This window comes from Manis pentadactyla, chromosome 8 (assembly GCF_030020395.1).
Source record: "Manis pentadactyla isolate mManPen7 chromosome 8, mManPen7.hap1, whole genome shotgun sequence".
Classification (NCBI taxonomy): Eukaryota; Metazoa; Chordata; class Mammalia; order Pholidota; family Manidae; genus Manis; species Manis pentadactyla.
Window position 1 is genome coordinate 97,251,434 of NC_080026.1, and position 14,717 is coordinate 97,266,150.

The 14,717-nt window shown below is 37.7% G+C and overlaps 1 protein-coding gene across 5 annotated transcripts in view; it reads left to right on the forward strand.

Annotated features, from left to right (window-relative positions):
• The window catches only part of KAT6B (lysine acetyltransferase 6B), a 182,357-nt gene that overhangs the window by 127,390 nt on the left and 40,250 nt on the right, over nucleotides 1-14,717 (forward strand). For 3 of the 5 annotated variants that reach the window (XM_057506023.1, XM_057506024.1, XM_057506025.1), the window contains 6 exons: nucleotides 4,192-4,307; nucleotides 4,807-4,888; nucleotides 7,267-7,399; nucleotides 10,155-11,086; nucleotides 12,061-12,182; nucleotides 13,698-13,813. In XM_057506023.1, the coding sequence (XP_057362006.1) occupies nucleotides 4,192-4,307; nucleotides 4,807-4,888; nucleotides 7,267-7,399; nucleotides 10,155-11,086; nucleotides 12,061-12,182; nucleotides 13,698-13,813 (1,501 nt within the window). The remainder of the gene's footprint in view (nucleotides 1-4,191; nucleotides 4,308-4,806; nucleotides 4,889-7,266; nucleotides 7,400-10,154; nucleotides 11,087-12,060; nucleotides 12,183-13,697; nucleotides 13,814-14,717) is intronic. The other 2 variants (XM_036928866.2, XM_036928868.2) reach the window with 2 other exon arrangements.

The following is a 14,717-nucleotide window of genomic DNA, read 5'->3' on the forward strand; positions in this document are numbered from 1 at the left end:
ATGTTTCTCAGAATAAACAGTGACCCCCATACAGCAAAATCTAAAGGGTACTTTTCAGTCTTTGTCAGACTCTAATAAACATCTTCTAGTTCACACCAAGTACCCCTCTTGGCCATATTTGACCTATTGAGAAAAATGTTATTTTTCTTTGGCTTTTGTGATAACCATATTCTCCACATTTTCTCTCTACTGCTTCTCTCCATGTCCCCTTTAGCTCCTTGGCCTCTCTCCATCCTGTAAATGTTTCTTGAGGCTTCTGTCCTTGGCCCTGTGTTTTTTAAGTTGTTTCATAGCTTCTCCTGAGCCCTAGAACCTTGGACATCAGTGTCTCCAGAAATTCTCCACTTGGATATCCCATAGAGTCCTCAGAGTTAACATCCAAAACGGCTTATCAACCTTGCACTGCTTCCTCCACCCAAAAACAACCACAACAGTGTCAGTAGAAATGACAGCAAACAAATAATGTCCGGCTTCTCCTCAGGGATTTCCTATTTCAGCAAATGGCATGCCACTGGCTACTCAGTCACTTCCACAAGTCATCCTCCATTCTATTCTCTCACACTAGGAAATTGCCTAAAATACATTGATTCTATGTCCTAATATATATCCTACATCCTCAGTATATCCACAAACCCCCCTCCAGCCTACTCAAATCTACCATTATAATAACCGTAGTCTAATCTTGACCATCTTTCTCTGCATTAGTTTTCCATACTGCAGCCTGAGTCACTTTTAAAAGCTGTAAATCTAATCACAGAATTATTTAGTGACTACCAGTTGCCCTTAGGAAAAGCAGAAATTCTTTAATATAGCTCAAAAAACTCTTCTGAATTAGGCTCATGTTAACTCTATCCCACATCACTATCTCATTCATACTATGCACACTAGTTATAATGAGCCATTTTTATGTCCTTGAATGTACTGTGTTCTCCTCTCCCTCTGCACATGCTAGCTTCTCCTGCCCTGCCCCTTCTCTGGTCTAGTCTAACCCCACTCATTCCTGGAGTCTGTTCTTTAGGAGGGCTTTCCTCTAACCTACTGCTAGACTGAGTCTTCCATACCTCTGAGCCATCCCATCAAATTGCAATAATCCTAATTCTTATTTAATGGATGTCTTCCCTGTACATTATATGATCTGAGATGTCTGTCCTTTTCCTCATTGTGTCTCAAGTGGACAGATGGTTGGTCACGTAGCCAGTCGAAAGGACCCAGTGTCTAATTCTTTATTAGTTTTACATTGCTGCTATAACAAATCACCACGAATTGTTGGCAGAATTCAGTTCCTTGTGTTTGTAGGACTGAGATCCCCATTTTCTTGCCAGCTGCCAGGTGAACATTGTTCCCTGCTTCTAAAGGCCACCCATATTCCTTGCATACCCCCGCCCCTGCCAGCATAAGAACTAGCAAAGCTTTGACCCTCTCCTCCTTTCATCTCCTTTTACTAACCCAGCTGGAAAAGATTCTCCACTTTTAAGAACATGGTTAGATTGGGCCTACCCAGATAATCAGGATAATCTTCCTGTCTCAAGGCCTGTACCCTTAGTCCTATCTGAAAGTCCCTTTTTGGCATGTCAGGTAATGTACTTATAGGTCACAGGGCTTACAGCATACCTGTCTTTGGGGCATGTAATTCTGTCTACCACAGAGCCCATGGTTTCTCCCCCACAGTACCTCCTCCAAAAATCATTCCTCCAATTATTGGTACTTGTTTAGTTTTAAACAGTATTCTTTTGGTTTTCCTAGATAAAATTAGTATGAGTTACTAGTGCTTAATAAGTGTTTGTAATATGAATGAGTAAATTAATATATAGTATGTTCTTAAATCTGGTAAATTGCAAACTGCAAAAGTGAAACAAACTCCAGAAAGACAAACATGAGTTGTGTCAGCAGAGAACCTGAATTTTAGGGGGAATTGTTGAGTTTACAGAATGGCTAAAATGGGAGGAATTGCATTGTTGCCCTTTATCTATTTACTATAGATTGTGTAGTGGTATGTCAAGACTCACAGTCTTCTGTTATTTTAAAGTTGGCCGTGAGAAAATAAAATGGAAATGTTTCTTCATCCCTCAGCATCCTTAACAGAATCATAGAAATTTAGAGCTAGAAGGGATCTATTGTCAATTCTCTTGAGCTAAATAAAGGTAAGATTGCTTCCTAAAGGAAAAATACGTTGAAGATTTTAGAATTTGATAGGGTAGCTTAAATGGTAGTCTGAGATATAATGTTGCTTAAAGTGAAAGGAAGACTTCCTTGATCTTGATTGAAAGCGGCTAGAATCCATTAATTTTCAAAATGTGTAGTTATTAAAAAGCATTTTTCATAGGATATGTGAGAATAAAGAGTAAGCTATAATATGATATGAATTACCTTCGTTACTGAATATTAAGCTACAAAGTATAAGCACAGATTTTAATGTAGAGAAAAATGTAGTGCATGAAATTGAGGTCATATGTGCTAGTGATGTATGACTTACAGGAAGTAATATAAAGAGGGGAAAAAAAGAGAAGTAAATGGTATACTTTTAAGCTGATGGGACCCATTTAAAGGGTGGAATTTAAATTGCTGTTCTTTAAAACTTGAGTTTTTACCCCCTCACTATATAAGGGAGGAAAAAAGCCCTGATCAAAGTAGACCTCTCCCCTCCCCCTTCAGAGTATACTTCTTAAAGTCGACAAGCAGGCTTTCTTTGTTTGCTGTTCTTCAGCAGAAAGAGGTGATTGATAACATTTTTATATATTTAGACTTTCCTGTAGTCCATGTGCCCCCCACCCCTGCATTATAAAAGAATAATGTCATAGGTTAAATTCATCTACCTGGGTGTCTCTCCTGCCTAAGGTTGTAATCCTATGATAACACTTTATTTGCTCAACATTTTAAATACAGACATTTAGTTTTTGGTTTTATTTTGTTTTAAACTTGAATAGTGTGCTTTTATTAATGGTATTGATGATTGATTTTGAATGTTTTTACTTCAAAAAGCTAAATCTCCTAGTGGGTGGAATTTTATGAAGCACCTGTTAAGCTTTAGGGAGGAGGACCTTTTTTGGCAGCAACCCAAAATACATATTTAAACAATGAGCCTGCCAAAGACAGGAAATTATAAAACAGTTATGAAATTGCAGAATCTGCTTTTTTTTATTACCCTTCAGGTTTCTTTCAGCTTGGTTATAAGTTCTTTCACATGGGATTTGCTAATGTTCTTACTATTTTAAGACCAGATTTAGAAAAATAAAATCAAGTTTGGCGATCTCAAGTTTATGTGTGGTAAAAGACCATCAGGTTTTAAACTGAACCGCCTCCCGAAGAGTCGAGGCTCACTCTCCCCAAACCTTTTGGAGGAACCTCTTGGTTTCGCCCAGGTAGCTCCTTGAATGGCACTGCCCCTCAGGGTCTCCAGGTTTCCTCTGTGCTTGGAGAGTCGCTAGGTGAAAGGTGTGCCCAGAACAGTGTGGAGAGCTGAACAAACACTCAGGAAAATGGGGAAGCCTGCTGGGAGTCTGCTTCTGGATATATTCCATGTGACCCGGATCTTTCACCTTCTTAACTCTCAAATTCACTGCTTCTATTTCTAGAATAAACCCAGGGACCCAGGGTCAAGATGACAATAGTATCTTCTTTGTATACCCCAGCAATGGGATATTCTTCGTGTACTATCGGAGATTTTTTTTTTTTTGGTTGGGGGTGCATTTGTAGTTGTACGATGTGAAGCAGCTTCAGGTTTTTTTTTTTAGCTTACTGTTGTTTTAGTCGTATGATTTAATTACACCTAGAGAGCAGGAATTGTGTGAACCTCGGCACTCCCTTCACAGTCCGGCATACCAGAAAACTGGGTAAATAGTAGTTGATGAAGATGGCGAGGACAGGAGATTTATTTAGCCAGAGGGCACAGGAGTGAGAACAGTATCTGGGCACACGTTTTCTTCAAGTTGTCCAGGACTTGGAGACTAGAATTGGTATAAATTTTCTAAATTTCTCTTAGGGGAAACATTCATACAATCACTCTGTTACATACAGAGGGGGGAAAAAAAGGCAGAAAAGAGAGAATAATTTGGATTCTCTGATCTTTTTGTATTTTCAAGTTCCTAAGGTTCTCTGGCTGGCATTATCCCTATCTATTAAATATTCAGGAATGGGAGTTTAAAAAAATCTAAGGCACCATTCCCATAGACAATTTGCTTTTTATTCTTATAGGACACCCATCCTGTTTGAAATTTTGTCCTGAATTAACAACAAATGTAAAGGCCTTAAGGTGGCAGTGCATCGAATGCAAGACATGCAGTGCATGTAGAATCCAAGGCAAGAATGCAGTAAGTATGGCTCTTAGTAGTCCATCTCCAGGTAAATTGTTAGTGCTCAGTGTTAAGGCTTTTCATTTTTGTAGACTGTTGCTATTTTCTCTTTCAAGTTTTACATACACTTGATGTCAGATTTCAACAGGGATTCATGGTGCTCCTTCATTACATTTTTTTTGGCATCATTAATCTACAATTACATGAGCAACATTATGGTTACTAGACTCCCCCCATCATCAAGTACCCACCACATACCCCATTACAGTCACTGTCCATCTGCATAGTAAGATCCTTTAGAGTCACTACTTGTCTTTTCTGTGTTGTACAGCCCTCCCCATGCCCCCTCTACATTATGTCTGCTAATCGTAATGCCCCTTTCCCCCCTTGTCCCTCCCTTCCCACACATCCTCCCCAGTCCTCCTTCATTACAGTTTATTGTTAATTGGATAACATTAAGAATTTGTGGCCTTTTGTAGTTGATTTCAGTTTTAGTCTCTAATATGTTATATTACAGGATAATATGCTTTTTTGTGACTCCTGTGATAGAGGATTCCATATGGAGTGCTGTGACCCCCCACTTTCCAGAATGCCAAAAGGTGAACTTTTAAACCATATTAAAAATGTATTTTATTGCATACTCATTAGCCTTGTCCTCATGTGTGACAGCTGAGACATAAACACGTTCCTTAAGCATTTTTTCATCCCTTTCACCCTCGTTCTTGTGGGTTTGGCACATGTATGAACAGAGGAGTGTTAAAAGCATTTAGTTTTGGGATAGTGTGTATATAATAAAGACTCTAATTCAGACATGGGGGTACAAAAGACCATTCCTCTCCTGAAACTACTCCCCTATTAGAATAAGTTTAGATTAGGCAGGTCAAAAGTTTAGAACACTCCCCACATTATTCAGTACTTGGGCAGAAGAAAGACATTACCTATTTTCAATGATGGGGATAGTGATGACCCCAAGTCCTTTGACAGGCACCATCCCCATTTTCTTGGCCATTGGTTGGTAGTTTGAGCATGAGCATCTGAACTATCTACCTATGTCCACATAAAATACAAATTTTAGCCTCTATTGTGTAAGTAAGCTTAGCTCAGCCTCCTTTTTCTCATTTTATAATACATTAAACATTAAAACTAAATTTGATTTCTTAAAACAAATTTATACCATTTCATTGTGAAAGATTTAGAAGTACAAATTGACAACAAGGAATAAAAAGAACAATCAATTGAAAATTCCTTCCGTGCCCCACACACATCTTTTTAAAAAGAAATGGAGCATTCTGCACATGTTTTTGTAGTCTTATGTTTTTTTCCCTCATTAACAATAGGTTCTAGCATTCCCACATCATTGAATGTTCTCCTAACATAGTATGTAGAGCTTCACAGTATAGAACAGGGTTTACAAACCTGGTAACTGTAACACTTTGTTGATACTACATATACATATTTCTAAGACCTCTGCAAATGCATTACAGATGAGCTGGTATATTTTCAAAATTTTGGATTTGAGTCCTTCAGATAGAGCATGCATGCGCCTATTTTCCCCAATCTCACTACTCCTTCTTGTCTTGCATTCCAGTTTGCTTCAGTCACATATATTATACCTGGATGGTTCCTGAACATATTTGGTTTTGCAACCCCATGTATAAACAAACCATAACTTGTTTAACCAATCCCCTATGGCTGACATTACAAATGTTTCCAATTTTTTCCATCCACAACTATTTCCTTAAGATAAATTTCTGGGAGAGGAATTGCTGGATCAAAGGCTATGTGCACGAAAGGTGGTATCAGTTTTCAGACCAACCACCAGTCTCTGAGAATACCTGTTTGCCTGTATTATGACGAACACTCATCATTACTTATTTCATTGAGTCTAAGACAACATTTTTAAACCATATGCATTTACTAGTCCATAGTTTCTTAGATTCAGTGAAATACAATTTTACTATTTTAAATTTTTACCAATTTGATAATAGAAAAAAGATGTCTGATAATTTTTTAACTAGTGAGATTGAACATTATTTTGTGTTTGATTATTGGCTGTTTGTATATCATCTTGTAGAAGTGCCTGTTTTTATCCATTATCATATTTCTATTGGGGTTCTCACCTTTTTCTTACTAATTTGCAGGAGCTCTTTATATTTTTACATAGTCAAATCCATGAATCCTTTTCTTTATGGCTTCAGTGTAAAATGTCCATCATGTGTAGATTATATAAATATCCACAGATAAATTACATCATATTATAATATTCATCTGCATAGAATTTATTTTTATAAAGGATAGGAAATAATCATTTTCCTACCAGATAGCTCCTTGTTCTGTCGTCACTGACTCTGAATGAATTCACTCTTTCCCACTGATGAGAAATATGACCTTTTTGATATGCTAACCTTCCTATAGGCTTCAGTTGTTCTGTCCTTTCCGTTCTCAGCCACAGGTTCTTGACCTGTTTTCCTATGCCAGATGTATAATTTTAATTATTGTAACTCCACGGTATTTAAGGTTTTTAAGTTTTAGTTTAAAATTTATATTTCACAGTGATTTTTTTAAGTGTTGAAAACTTCTAGAAAGATATGACAAAGCAAATTTTTTTCCCAAGAAGTTTCAAAAACTGATTGACTTGAAAATGTCTCCCTCAAATCAAAAGATACATAATATTTGACAGAATCAGGTTTTCATGTGTGTTTACATGGTGGAGGGAGGCTTGATGACATTTTGGGAAAAGCCTTATGGAAGGGTTCTGAGATACGGGCAGCCCTCTGCTCTCACCACCTTGACCCTGGGGAAATTGACCTTTAATGATTGTTTCCTGAGGAGAATGACAGAAGGAACTGACCCACCTTCTGGAATGACGTTCTGCATACAGGCATCCTTGGGCAGCTTATTACAGCTGCAGTTTATATTTAATATCTCTCCTAAAATGAAACATTAAAATATTTTTCTCATATATATATTAATTCAGGGATGTGGATTTGCCAAGTCTGCAGACCAAAGAAAAAGGGAAGAAAACTACTTCATGAGAAAGCTGCACAAATAAAACGACGATATGCAAAACCCATTGGACGACCGAAAAATAAATTAAAGCAACGATTGTTGTAGGTTGAGATCTAATCCAAAGAAATCTTTTATGTTGTACTTTAAAATATAGGTGATTGTAACCCCTTAGATTCTGTTAACTTTTTAGCATCGTTTTTACAAACTCGAGAGATGAGGAATATTTCTCTTTTTGCAAAAGCTGTGTAATTTTTTGAAAGTAACATTTTTAATTACAATTGGCCTTTTGGGGTCTTTTGTGGGCAGTATTTATGATGCTCAGCAGGATGGGAGCAGAATGAGAATTGGAAACAAATCATTCTGCCTACTTTACTGGCTAAACATTAGAAGAGCTTAATTATATAAGTATTTTTATGGGAATTTTTAAACAAGACAACAATTTTGTCCACATCTATAATGAATCTCTGTTGTGGCCCCAGATAATGATTTTGGAAAATACTTGTTTTTACTGGTGCTAATTTAGTAGTATAACATTTTAAGATACCTCTTATGAGCTTCTGAGAATCCTGCAAATGACAGTCCTCATGTGTTCCCCCAGTTAGAACCATTTGATATGTACACGTGTGTGCAGACGTATATACAAAATAACGTTTGCAGCAGCCTGCAGATATAGTATGATAACCTCATTTCCACTGGGCTGTTGCCATATAGTTGCCTTTAAACCCCAGTAGAACATTTAGCAGGAGTTACTTGGAAAAGTAAAGATATGAGGTTAAATGGAGGTGACTTTTTTTTTAAACCTGAATAGAGTTTCGACTTGACTCTCAGCATGGAGTAATGCTTCAGCACTAAGCAGTACAAATGAAATCAGTAGGCTTGCATATCAGAAGCAGTTTTATCAATAAACATTGCCTGACTTGTTAGGCTTAGTGAAAGGATCATTGTGATGTAGAAAGAATAGGAGCTCAACACACTTGGTGAATACCAAGTGTATCTTACTCACTTACTCTTTCCCCTAAATTTTATCTGAAGCAGTGCACGATATTACCTGTGCTCAGAAGGGTCTCCACCTCAGTCTCCCAAAGGAGAGAGAGTTTCCTCTGCAACTTTATGAAAAACTCTTTAACTGGTAGATATGTTTAAATGGAATTTTTGTTAACTTGTAGAGGCAAACATGAAACATTTATGAATAAAATATTTCATATTAACATCATTTGAAAGTAGAAATTATATGTTTTTGCATTCATCCTGTTGTAAGCATTGTTCTCAAAATGGGACTGTATCCTCAGGGCCCAATTAAAAAAACGAAATTAGGATATAAACTTTCTAAACAAAGGACACAGCTGAAAATTGCATCTGGCACCAGTCCTAACTTTTTGTTTGTCCAAAATTGTCCTTTGAGCTTAGGAATTTTTAAGACAGTCTAGGGAGTTTTCCTTTTTCCATGCTTTATAAGCATATTATCCTTTCTGGGCAATCGATTCCAGATACAGTCCAAATGCAGCATTTTAATGCAGAATGTTTTAGCCTGGATGAGTTGTTTATTGGTAATCCTCACTGTGACACTGGAGATCTCCAGTATTTACCTGATTTGGCTGAATCAGTGGTGTCAGGCAAAGCTCCTGACAGCCGAGCTGCCTCAGATGAACGTGGTAGCTCACCCTGGTGGTCTGCACCAGCCTGCCCTTCAGCTGACTGCCGAAACTGTTCATTAAGTCTTCATGGACGAGATAACCACTAAAATGTGCTGTGCTATTTGTAATTACTTAAGATATTTTTGTAATTCAGTATCATATTATTTTCAGGCTTCCATTTCTTCATTATTAGCCCTCAGCTAAATTGATAATTTTTAAAGTGCATTCTTGGACCCCAGCACAGCCATGATTCACATGCAGATGTTTCTATTGTATACAGTTCTGCTGCAAAATGGGTAGCTTTCCAAGCCCTAGCCCGAGGTGAAGGCAGGCAGCTGCTGTTCCTGTAAGCAGCTGTGCTCGTGGGGTGACCTCCAGTCTCTGTTGACCACACAGCTGTGAGGGCAGATCCACCATCAAATGAAATCAAATAGCAGTCAGAACCAGTGTATAAAGATTCTGATGCCAAGTGTCTGATAATGACCATGGTAAATGTGCTGCTTCACCAGACTTTCCATGTCATGTCTGACCTGCTATAGCTTTTCTTTAATTATTTCTTCAGTTTTTTGCTATTGTCCTTTTTTCAGCAATATTTTATGCTGTAAGTAATTGTCTCCTCTACTTAGAGAGTATTATTGGCTGTCTTACCATTCTAAGCATAAACTGCTGAGAGGAACAGGGTATCTCTTAATGTTTTCTTTTTTTTTAAGTACTAATTTACAGACATACACAAATTCTATTTGTATAAATTTTCCAATTGAGTGAAAATTGCTTCTAACTAGAGATAAGCTTATTCTTTCACTTATAGATAATACTATAGCTTATTTCCTTTAATACTTTTAAAAAGACATTTCAGGAAATCATAATTGTTTATGATAACACAAGGGGTAACATTTTTATTTCGTTAGAATTAAAGTAGTGTATTCTCTTAGTCTCTTCAAAATGTCCTTATATTACTCTTGGGTCCATAATAGATTCTTCCAGTACCTATTGGGTGGGCCCTGGGAGAATGACACGCAGATGTAGTTGCTGCTACCTTTTTCAACAGAAACATCTAGATGGAGGCACACACACACACATACACACAAATAGTTCCTAGGTTTGCAATTCGGTTTCTTAAGTTTAAGCACATTGAATGCATCTAGGTGCTATAGATTTGTTTTAGATACCTTTTATAATTCTAATACTGAATGCTGATACTATTTTCTAAATTTTTGCCTAGGTCTGTAACCAGTGATGAAGGATCCATGAATGCATTCACAGGAAGGGGGTCACCTGGTAGGGGTCAAAAGACTAAAGTCTGTACCACACCTTCATCTGGTCATGCTGCATCTGGGAAGGACTCAAGCAGCAGATTGGCTGTTACAGACCCCACTCGGCCTGGTGCCACCACCAAAATCACCACCACCTCCACCTACATTTCCGCCTCTACACTTAAAGTTAACAAGAAAACCAAAGGGCTCATTGATGGCCTTACTAAGTTTTTTACACCATCACCTGATGGTCGCAGATCACGAGGTGAAATAATAGACTTTTCAAAGCACTATCGTCCAAGGAAAAAGGTCTCTCAGAAACAGTCATGCACTTCTCATGTGTTGGCTACAGGTACCACACAAAAGCTAAAACCTCCACCATCTTCACTCCCACCCCCAACCCCCATCTCTGGTCAGAGCCCCAGTTCACAAAAGTCCAGCACTTCCACTTCTTCTACCTCTCCCCAGAGTTCTTCCAGCCAGTCCAGTGTGCCCTCCTTGAGCAGTCTTACTAATAATAGCCAGCTGAAGGCACTCTTTGATGGACTTTCTCATATCTATACCACTCAGGGACAGTCTCGAAAAAAGGGACACCCAAGTTATGCACCACCCAAACGTATGCGTCGTAAAACTGAATTATCTTCCACGGCAAAAGCTAAAGCCCATTTCTTTGGAAAAAGAGATATGAGAAGTAGGTTTATTTCGCACTCCTCCTCCTCTAGCTGGGGGATGGCTAGAGGACGTATTTTTAAAGCAATTGCTCACTTCAAGCGAACAACTTTCCTTAAAAAGCACAGGATGCTAGGCAGATTAAAATATAAAGTGACCCCTCAGATGGGGACCCCCTCACCAGGGAAGGGGAGCTTGACAGACGGAAGGATTAAACCTGATCAGGATGATGGTAAGCAAAAGGTCAAAGCTCCAACCAAACCTGCGTCCCATCCCTTTCTCCCCAACCCCGAAAAAAATAAGTAAATCAGTTCCTATTTGTCACATAGGTCTCAGCTATTTCTCTTTCTCACTTCACTTTCATACAGAAGCAGTGAAACTTTGACCTTTTTCTAATGCTGACTAAACCTCCAAAATGTCGTTTTTCTAACTAATACTCTCCCACCTTTTATTATTTATTTCCATTTGTAACAACACTAGGACCTCCAGATGCCTTCATAGTGTTGCTTATGGCTTTGTAGTCCCGCATGAGTAGCGACTGTCACGCTTCTGCCGTGTTCTGTCCCGTACCGCCGCCTCAGCCACAGCGCTGTTTGGGGTGCCTGCCTGTCAGTGCTTCCAATGGGGGTTTTGGCTCCTCCTTTCCCTCTGCTCCATTGCTTTCTCATGGCAAAGTTCATCCTGCTTCCTTCTCAACAATGTCTGATCTGTGATTCTGTGAAGTATGCTTTTGGATGTGAGCATGTCTGTGTGTGTTCACCTCAGGGAGAAAACTGATTTCATAACTTCATTTAGCAAATTGACCCGTTATTACATTTGCTACCCTTTATAAAACAAAAACCAGAAATGTGTCATTTGGACAAAGTGGTAGATTTTATTATCTCAAGAGGGATAATGGGAATTCTATAACTAGACATTAATATAACTTTTAATCTTGGCTGAAAAATATGATTTTGCTTTGTATTGCTCTTACTTTCCCTCTATCAAAGCTGCAAAAAGATGACTGATAATCCAAATAAAAATTGGTATAGCAGGGAAAGGATACTGCTGGATCTTTGAGCAGTGCTTAGATGTAAAAGCTTATAAAGCTTAAAGAAAAAGATCCCTATTTGCCCTTTATGTTAATTTGGTACCATTTTGGTAATATTTGGTGGTTACTCATGATTCAAGTCAGTGAATACACTTTCTGCTGGTTTCAAATGACAGATACTGAAATCAAAATAAGCATCAAACAAGAAAGTACAGATATAAATGTGATTGGAAACAAGGATACCGTTACTGAAGAGGATTTGGATGTTTTTAAGCAGGCCCAGGAGCTTTCTTGGGAGGTAAGGCCAGGATACCACATTACAGTAACAAGGATAATAACATGTGACCTAGATTTATATGACTTATGAAAGTACTGATTTGATTTTATAGAGAATCCTCGCTCACAATCTTTCCTGGTTCTTTAACTGTCATCACAATCATTTTTGTTGACTGTACGTTGAAACACTATGACTTTGTTGAGTTGCCTCAGCTCTTAAAAGTTGACAAGGGCTCAGCTGGTCTCACAAAATAGACCAGAGTTAACAGTAGTTGAGGCAGATTTGGAAAAATGCTTCTAGGTGTGAAGAAGTGGATTTTAATTATTTTTGCTTAAATTTAGAAGATTAAAGTTTTCAATCATTAACAAAAAGAACATCGCCTTTAAATTTACCGATGCTTCTTCCAACCAGATGGCCAGCCAGATGAAAAATGTCTCTTAACTTTTAATTCTTTGGCATTGATGAAGGCAGTATTGTGTTGCATGATTGGTTATAGTCACTTTTATTTTCATTGTCCAATAATTTCTTAATGATTCCACTGAAAATATTAACTTGCTGTCACCAAAACGTTGAAAGGTAAGGCTATAGGACTTTCCAAAGACAGATTTTTATGGATTGCAAATTTTTTTATGTCAGTAAACCACATGCAGTTTCTATGGCATAGTGTTCACAGACAAACTCCCTACCGCCACCTCACTTCCCTATTTTGGGGGGAGGGGACTGTATAGTCTCTTAAACTTTATTTTTAGTAAAAGCCATTTGGGCTTAATACTTCTGATGGTTTCTACTTTAGGGCTATTGGATATTTCCATTCCTCCCCTGCCCCATCAGTATAGTTCGTACTGTTTTTGTTAAGATAAATGTCAAAATTTCCCCCGGTCTTTCAGATTTGAAGTAAAATACTCAGGCCATTATCTGAAACACACTGTTAAATCTGAAGCCCTTTCTTTCTAACACAATAACCCTGGCTTTTTCATTCAAGATCATTTCTTGTCTGTGTCAGCCACTGTGCTAGACACAAGAATGACCCCAGTGATTCAGGCAAAATTCTTAACCCCGTGTAGCTTACTGCACTAGAGTAAGGGGAGTAAGAGGAGATGGATATTAAACTATAGTCTTCACAACTGATTATTTAATTACAATTGGTATAAACAGTACTTCATGGAGGAACAGGGAACTGACTATAAGAATGTATAACGGCCACATCTTCTTATAATTTCCTCAATTTTAATACATTGCAACAGATTGTTACGTTCAGTTCAGTAGGCATTTGTATGTAGTTACATCACACTCATTTCCTGTCTTGATAATACTGTTTCTTAGGTATTAGTATGTTTACACATGAATCTTGTACAAACCTGATTATTATTTCACAAGGGCCTATAATGTTTTTTCAACAACATGAAGATTCACAGGTAAGATTTGTGTCATAGTGGGTAGGTTTTCATGTCCACTGGTAAAAGAACCAAAATGTATGTGAAGAAATCCTCTTCTAATATCGACATTTTATTTTTTTCTTTTCTTTCTCTCTGACAGAAAATAGAGTGTGAAAGTGGAGTGGAAGACTGTGGCCGGTACCCTTCTGTAATCGAATTTGGGAAGTATGAAATCCAAACCTGGTACTCCTCGCCTTACCCACAGGAATATGCAAGGTAATGGAATAGTTTGGCAGGTATATAACTTTAATGTGATATATGTGAGGGAGGAAAATTCTCAATTCTAAGCAGGAGTCAGGTGATTTTGGAGACACAAGTTTTGGTAATGGAGGCCAAACTATTATTTGCCAGCGCCTTTTTGTAGTATTCACTGTTCTATATGAAGTCCTTACACTCCTTGGTTACACGGCTTGGTAAATCTTGTCCTTTATATGCTTTTTCTTATGGTTAATTGGGCAAATGTTATTTGTATATGAAACCAAAGCAGGGGAATAAAATTAGCCATTATAAAATATGTGGTAGTTTCTTTTCAGTTGCCTTTTGCATTTTCCTAATTAGGCTTCTTAATTTTATCTCTGATATCTGACATTAATTTTCAGGTTTTTTACAGAAATGTAGCAAAATAAGGAGAAATGGAAGAGAATAAGTGGGAGTGGGTAGCCTTAAGAGACTGTTTCCCAAACCTTTGTGACTAACTTGTTAAAAATGAAGAGAAAATAATGGTACTAGAGTTTTCTTTTGTCTTGAACTAAGATTAGCTGTGAAATTGTCTTGAACTAATATTTCTAAAAACAGGTATCTTGTGAACAGATTTCTTCCTACAGGTACACCAGGGTACATTTTATTGATATCTTCTCAAAAGCTTTAGCCTACAAAGTTTCTGGTAATCACAAACTTGCTTTTCTTCTAGAATAGATATTTTCCTTTTCTCTACTATGTGGGTGTCTTACCAATCATAGAGAAAGTGGGGAAGGTATTCTAGAAGTTAGGTGACAAACTGAGAGTTAGGAATCTTGGTTTCTCTTCCCAGCTTATATCATTGGCTGTATGTTCTTGAACAATTTTTAAAAACCATCTCTGAGCTTTAGTTTGTATAAGTAATCACAAGTCATGTGTTCTG